This window comes from Vicia villosa, unplaced genomic scaffold, assembly GCF_029867415.1.
Source record: "Vicia villosa cultivar HV-30 ecotype Madison, WI unplaced genomic scaffold, Vvil1.0 scaffold7, whole genome shotgun sequence".
In the NCBI taxonomy this organism is placed as follows: domain Eukaryota; kingdom Viridiplantae; phylum Streptophyta; class Magnoliopsida; order Fabales; family Fabaceae; genus Vicia; species Vicia villosa.
In genome coordinates this window covers 1,712,855-1,721,410 of record NW_026706810.1, presented here as the reverse complement: position 1 = coordinate 1,721,410, position 8,556 = coordinate 1,712,855, and the positions used below count along the sequence as shown (strand labels likewise).

The 8,556-nt window shown below is 30.0% G+C and overlaps 1 protein-coding gene across 1 annotated transcript; it reads left to right on the top strand.

Annotated features, from left to right (window-relative positions):
• The first annotated feature begins 5,323 nt into the window (after window positions 1-5,323).
• Window positions 5,324-8,199, top strand: LOC131643069 (sphinganine C4-monooxygenase 1-like). The gene is made up of 2 exons (XM_058913213.1): window positions 5,324-5,855; window positions 7,382-8,199. Exons 1-2 carry the CDS (start codon window positions 5,631-5,633, stop codon window positions 7,934-7,936), a joined length of 780 nt encoding a protein of 259 aa, XP_058769196.1. The 5' UTR covers window positions 5,324-5,630; the 3' UTR covers window positions 7,937-8,199.
• The last annotated feature ends 357 nt before the right edge of the window (window positions 8,200-8,556 follow it).

Here is an 8,556-nt window from a genome sequence, read left to right as displayed (position 1 = left end):
TCAACAACAGGCTCTTCAGCAACATGCTCCTCAACAACAGGCTCCTCAACAGCAGGCTCCTGGGTAGGTGCATGTCTCTGACGACGTGGTGGGCGGAATTGTGCCGCCTGCTCCGCCAACCGTTTTTTATGAGAACCGGCTGGAGGATGGTGTCCAACTCTAAGCTCTGAAGCCCGTGCCTCCTCATCTCTAACACGAGTCGCTGCGGCTCTATCAATGGTCTTGTCGGCTACTGTACCGTCTCTGCCTCTGGTCCTCACTGAAACAAATAAAAAAAGAGAAAAATTAGAAAAACTACAAGTTACCGAAAAGTTTGAAATTTCTGGTATTTTCAAAAAATTTATAACTACCGTAACTTTCGCAAATATACCGTAAGTCTTACTGTTTTTCGTGAAATTTTCGGTATCGCCTGTAAATTTGAAAAATGCCGAGATGTCACGTAAATTTGGAAATGTTTTGTAAATTTTACATTTTGGACATTTTAGTCTTTTCATTGTGTTTGGGGGTGCCATGTTTAACTGCGAGTGGCATGTTAAATTATCATATATGCATGTCTTGTCAAGAAAATTGATTTTATTTGAATGTTAAAGTATTTTATATTTGAATCCATTTATATAGTGAGACTAATAAATTTAAATTTAAAGATCATGTATGTGGCATTTTATTATCTTGTTTGTGGCGTCTCGTTCTCTTTTCTTGTAGAGATAAATGCAGTGCACTTTCAGTGTAAACTAGTTTTACACTATCATCCAATAGAATTATAATAATCAATTATAATAATCTACTATGTCATATCAGTTTTTTTAAATTAAAAATGTGACTTGGTTGGATACACGCCTCTGATTGATTGACAGTGTAAAAATATTTTACATTGTCAGAAAGGACATGCTCTTTTTCCTCTTTCTTATAATCCTGTAACATTTATTTCATTGTTGCCCTTGGTATCTCCAAATTTTCTAATTTTTAGATTCTAAAAGATATAAATTTTAGTTTTAAATTAGAATCAATTTTAAAAACAAAATTAATTCAACTCAAAGTCAGTTATATGTCAATATTTTTTAAATTTATTTTAATTGTCAATTACAATTATGAAATAAAACATAGCCTATATCATTTTAATAAAAAAATACATTTAATATGTTTATAGTTTTTGCAAATATGTTAATTTTTTAATTTTATTTTATTTAAACTTTTGGTTTGGATTTAATTTCTACAAATTTAGCGACTATTGTTTTGACCTAAAAGTACTTAGAAGAGATGGTAAGAGTCTCTTCCATTTTAATCAAAAGTCCTTTAATCCAGTTTTAAATATGTAACAGTACTAAATCTTTTGAGGAAGAGTATTGTTGTTTATTATGATCCTCTTTAATTCAAGAAATTAATCTCTGTAATTATATGTAGATGATACTCTATTTATTTTATTTTTCATCCTTTGTTTATATATATATATATATATATGTGTGTGTGTGTGTTTTTTTTTCTTTCTTTATTATAACTTACTCCACATCTTAACTATTTCTTCTTTTCAATTTAATTGTTAAAAATAATAAGGAATTAAACATAGAGAGATAAAACTATTCTTTATTTTATATATATATATATATATATATATATATATATATATATATATATATATATATATATATATATATATATATATATATATATATATATATATATATATATATATATATATATATATATATATATATAAACTACAAAGATTTCTAATAAAAAGTGAGGGATACCAGTTCAATTATAACAAGACAATACATTATATTTTAAATTAATTTAAATATTATTATATGTAATTTGTATATTATTATTATTAGAGTTAATTAAGTTGTTCTTTCTACATATATTATTATCTTTAGAATAAAAGATATAGCATTTATTTTCGTAATAGAATCAAAATTAATGTTGATCGATGACGTAGTATTTTGAATTGGTGGTGTTGATCTCCAGTCTAATAGCGCGGTGTGGACCTACAAGATGAACACTATAAGGCCCAAGTCAATTACAAAGTCCGGATGAGTATAGTGAAAAGTGGAGATCATAAAAGTGTCCCTTGAATTTCATGTTTGTTGACTATATATGTTGAATAATCTTAATTGAACTTCTGTATGATTGAACCCTTTTAATTAACTTTTGGCCGACCTAAAACAATTGCTCCCCTTAAATCTTCCTTTAACTTCTAATTTGGACTATTGATTTGCGTCAGATTTCCTTATAAAAGGATGACTCCTGATCAAACGCCCTTTTTGCTTAATTTGTTATTCAAAATTTACTCCCACCTCCTGGGTTCATTTTCTTGCTCGCTTGCTCCGACGCCTTAAATCTTTTATTGCTTCCTCGTTCGTGGGTCATTATTCTCTCTCCATCCTCTTTTCAAGGTATGTTATTATCTTTTGTTCATGCGTTGTTATGGTTAACACAAGAGATGTACCCATAAATAATGTTTTTTGAGACGCTATTTTCTGGTGCACCTCATTATAGTAAGGATGGACCACCTAACTAGGCAAATGCTTTTTGAAGAAAATCTAGCGAACATGATGAAAAAAATGGATCTTTAAATTCTCTAAATTCAACATCCTTTATGAATCATAAAAGACCCTTAAAGCCTAGAACTTGGTCGACTTCATCGTGAAAACTACATTCGAAGAATCAGAGATGTGATCCTCATGGACGATATTTGTAAAAGGTTCCTATAACGCCAAGGGCAACGAGGCTGACTCCTCATAGAAAGCGATAACTGTCTCATCATGGAAGTGATAATGAGGTTCAATTTCCCCACAATAATCAATTAGTCAACTTAATTATTTAACAAAGCCAATTTACAATTGATCACATCAAAGCCATTAATAATTACTATCTCCGGTCTTACTTATAAGAAAAAATCTACCTTTTAAATACATTGAATAACTAATGTATCTATTTAATATATTGTCTAGATACATTAATTATTCAATGTATCTAAAAAGTGAATTTTTCTTATAAATATAACTAGAGACAGTATTTATTAAGTCAATTAATCAACTAAATTACTTAACAACTTAATTCATTAAAAAACATTTTTTCAATGTTAAGTGGACTCGTTTAGAAACTCACTTATGAAATGTTGAACTAATTTTAAAATTGCCACTGTGTTATGTCAAGTGGCAGATGATAGACTTAAAAGCTTAATCTAAAACGAATGTTTTCCATAGTGAGTCAAATGAGAATACTAGGCAAAGATAGAAGGTTTTTTCTTTACCCACCTCCCTACGAGGGTCACCCCAACGAAAACTCCACTTTACCTCTGCTTCGGAAATGCATTTCCGAAATATTTTTTTTTTTAAATTTTTTCCGCCTTCGGAAGTGCATTTCTGAAAAAATCCTCAAAATTGAGATTTTGATTAATTCGGAGATGCATCTCCGAAAAAACAAAAAAAAAATCTAAAAATCCCAAAAATTAATTTTAGGATATTAATTAATTCATATATCATAAATTTGATATAATTTATGAGAAACGAATAATAATAATTATATATTTTGATATAATTTATGAGTTATGAATAATAATTATTATATATTTCTATTCTGATTCATATTTTAAAATTTAAAATAATCTTAATTAAAAAATTAAAATAATTTCACTTACAAAATGAGTTATAATTTTTTATTTATATATTTATAATAATTATTATATATTTACAAAAAAAATTAAAAAAATGAGTGTTTTAATTTATATATTTATATATTTATATAATAATTATAATAATTATTATATATTTATAAAAATTATTATATATTTATATATTTATATAATAATAATTATATATTAATTATAAATATATTTATATATTTATATAATAATTATAAAAATTAAAAAAATGAGTGTTTTAATTTATAATAATTATTATATATTTATATATTTATATAATAATTATTATATATTTCTATATTATATATTTCTATATTTCACTTACAAAATTAATAATTATTATTATATATTTATATATTTTTATTCTGATTCATAACTAAAAATGAGTTATAATTTTTTATTTAGTTTAAAAAAATTAAAAAAAGATTTTGTCTTAATTTTATTTAATGAATAAATTTTATATTTAATTCTATATAATTTAAAATTTACTTATGAAATTAAAATGTTTTTGATTTATATAAGTTAGTAAAATAATTTTTAACTTTAAAATTATTTAGGAATTTTTGATTCACCTTGATTTTATTGATTCACCTTGATTTTATACCTATTAATTGTATTGATTCATCTTGATTTTAATTTTTTAATAATTATTGAATTATTTCGGAAGTGTATATCCGAAACATTCCAAGACCAATTTGGTCTTGGAATATTTCAGATATGCATCTCCGAAGACACCCCTCTCCCAAAAAGGGGTGTTTTCGGAAATGCATCTCCGAAAAACCCAAAAAAGGAGTGTTTTCGGAAATGCATCTCCAAAAACACATTTTTTTCGTGTTTTCGGGAGTGCATTTCCGAAATAAGACAAATTTTTAAAAAAAAAAGCGTTTCAGAAATGCATTTCCGAAATAAGGGTATTTTGGATTTTTCACCAGAGCTGACAAAAAAAATAGGGAGGTGCGAAAAAAAATTCTCAAGATAGAATCATGTAATAATACTTGACAAGTGTAAAACCCATCATGCCTAGGTTCAACAAGGAATAAATCCTCCGTATCTCCATGGAGATTTTTTTTAAAGAAAACCTCATGTCCAAATTAGGTAGTTCTAAGGTTGCAATAAAATCCTAAGGGCTAAATATTACAAGACAACAATAAACCAAGATATTAAAGAACACATTCAAAAGTATTAGAGGCACATGGACATGCACATCGCCCTGCTGGTGGGTACGAGTGCTCTATCCCCTCTCTATTAATTTGTTTGGTCGAGGATGATTTATATCTTCAAAATAAAAAAAAAAAACTATAGTACTTTCCAATTAAATAAATTAAGACAATAAAATCATTAATTAATTAAATAAAACAACAAACCAAAAATTAGTTTATGTTATCCTATATACGAAGTTACCGACCGGCACACATTGAATCCAAATATAATTTGCCCGGTCAAACTCGGCGTCGTTTTGAAAATTCCATACCTAAAAATATCAAATATCTCATCAACGGTTTCAATCTTCTACAAACGCGACTACAAAAATCCCCTGCACCTCACCAATCTCAACCTTTCACTCAAACTCAACGAAAAACAACAACAAACAATTTCCCAAAACTTACGACTATACACGATAATACCATACACCATCTCACATAGGATCGTCAAATATTTTTCTTCTTGTTCTCATCATGGGTCTGAAACCTGCAAAAACAATTTTCAACATTCTCTCTCTTCTCTCTCTTCCTTCTGTGGAAACCTAATCCAATATTCAATTGACTTGTGATTGGTTTTGGGTTTGATTCAATCATTAGGGGTTAGAGGAACAAGAAGAGGGAGAGTTTCAATTTAAAGTTTTTATTTTTGAAATTTTCCCAAAAGAGGATTAGGGTTAAGGGTTTCTTTGGGTACTTTGAAATTGATGCAAAATTTGAGTTTTTTGGGGTGCTCCTGAATCGAATCGGAGAAAAAATTTGATTTTTTCTTCTGGGTGTGTGGGAAAATGGATTTTGAGATTTCTGATGAGATGTTAGGGACTTTTGCTCCACTTTTAGTTTATTGGATTTATTCTGGTTTTTATGTTGTTTTGGGGTTGTTTGCGGAGGATTATAGATTACATACCATACAAGATGAGGATGAAAAGAATTTGGTGTCTAAGTTTGATGTTGTTAAAGGAGTTCTCCTTCAACAAGCTGTTCAAGCTGTGGTTGCAACCCTCTTATTTGCAGTAAGTTGTTTTTTATTTGAATTTTTTTTCTAGTTTTCCTTTAGTTATGGTTTATTTCCACATTTAGATATGATATTAGTTAATTTCATATTGCCAAAGCTGTGTTATTGGAGGAAACTTAGATCACAAACATATTGCGGTAAGACATGTGATGTTGGACAGTTAAGAACCAACACAAGAATAAAATTAGTGTAGCATAGATGAGGACGTTGTGTTGGATGTGTGGTAAGAGTAGACAAAATAAGATTATAAATGACAATATTAGAAAAGAGTGTTCGGGTAACACCTATAGTAAAAAAGATGGTGGAATGTAGACTTAGGTGGTTTGGACACGTAAACGTAGAGAGAAGACCTGTAGCTTCTGAGGTAAAGAGAGTATATTAGATGAAGGGGAGTCAAACACCTAGAATTAGAGAAAGACTTAGAAAAACTATTGAGAGAAGTTATTGAGAAAAATCTCGAAATTAACGATTTGGATAGAGCATAATCATGAATAGAACATTATGGCAAAAGTTGATCCATGTAGCCGACCCAATTTATTGGTATTAGGTTTAATTGTTGTTGTTGTATCACAGTTTACCCTTCCAATACTAAGAGCTTTTGATTTTGTTTATTTCAGTTTATTTGTTGACATAAGCACTTATGAGACTTTTCGAGAGAGCTTACGGAAACAACATATGGCACATCCATAAGTTGTTTCCATGTTTGCATAACCCTTCAGGATAGCTTATGAAAATAATTTATTGCTTTTATGAAAATATTGACTTTATTTGATCTCTTGTCATAGAAATAGTTTATACATAAGCACTTATATGATAAACATATATGTTATAACTGCTTAATTTAGTTGTTTATCTTAACAGGACCTAAGACTTAGTATGTTTTGCCAAGTTGTTTAGAATTCAGATGCAAAAGTGGGTTCATTTTTTATTTTTTTATACAATGATTTCGTTTTGTTTTATTTTGGCATATGTTGCCTAGTTACTTAATCTCTTGTGTCTAAGTATTCAATACATTTAGATGATTGAATTGTGTAAAGTCTGTCTTGATCATAGACCACCATTGCACCCAAAGTAAGTTTCTTTTCCTCAAAAAGGGGAAGAAGAGCTTGGAACACCATTGCAGAATTGTGTCGTGGTTTCTATAAGTTTTTATTTGGTTTAGTTAATTAGAAAAAAGTAATTGCGAGTTCTTACTAACACTGACTTTTTCAGTCAGTTTAGAAGCTTTACATTTCCTGTATATGAAATGTTTTGTAGATAAATCTTGTGTAGAATAATATTTTGGAATTCATTGTGTTATTATAACATCAGTGTTGTCCAATTGTGGTTACAGTGTGCAGTAGCAGAGTTTAAACAAATCACCATTGTTCTGCGATACACTATTTAGTAGACAGTATTAATCAAATAGCAGTGCTATATCATCATAGCGTAGTGGAATTTGATTGAACAAACTGCTATCTCTGAGATTTATGACCGACAACATTGTATCACCCTGTAATTTTTTTGTTTACTTTGTGCGTGTAGGTGACAGGAAGTGATACCCAAAGTAGTACCAATGAGAATGCTTCTATTCTTGTTTTAGCAAGACAATTTGTTACTGCTATGTTGGTAATGGACACATGGCAATACTTTATGCACAGATACATGCATCAGAACAAGTTCCTATACAAACACATTCACTCTCTACATCACAGACTCATCGTACCCTATTCGTTCGGAGCTCTTTACAACCACCCCGTTGAGGGTCTTCTTAACGACACAATCGGTGGAGCTTTGTCTTTCCTCCTCTCTGGTATGAGTCCTCGAGCATCCATATTCTTCTTCTCCTTTGCCACCATTAAAACTGTAGATGATCACTGCGGGTTATGGCTCCCCGGAAACCTGTTCCATATGTTTTTCAATAACAACTCTGCTTACCACGACGTACACCATCAACTCTACGGTAACAAGTACAACTTCTCACAACCTTTCTTTGTTATGTGGGACAAAATATTGGGTACCTACATGCCATACTCGCTGGAGAAGAGGGCAAGTGGTGGTTTTGAATCTAGACCTTGTAAAGATTTCAAGGCTGAATGAGAAATTAATCTTTTTGCTTGATGAGTATTCTTTATGTGTAATAGTATTGTTTTTTCCCACGTTTTGACGATGAGCACTGCTACCCTAATGAGAGTGATCGTGCCTGTGTATATACATATGATGTGTCCTATTCTATATTCTTCTTTCCTTAATGTTCATACTAGGTAGGTTAAATAAAGAATATTGGGGAGCAATGTTTACTATGTGATTTTTACCCTTGTATTACTGGCTGCTGAGTAATTATTTTGTATCCTTGTTTTTAACTTGCTTCCAGTGTTGTTAAATGCGGTGTTGTCAAATAGAAGGTACTATATTGTTGTAGAAATTTAGCAAATCTCTATTCTGTGATGGTGTATTGTAACATAGTCGGATATGAACAAAGTGTTATTTTCTGTTATCTGCAATTGACAAGTGACACCACTGGTTATATGGCAGAATGGTAAGGCAGATTTTGGACTCTGCCATAGACAATTTGTGAAGGATTTCTACCTTGGTTGTTCCATAGGTCACAATTGTATGTTAATATGGCAGAGTTTGGGCTTTAGCCATATTCTGCCATTGACAATACTGATGCAACACTGATGCAATGCAACTTCGAAATTATTATTGTAATTGTAACT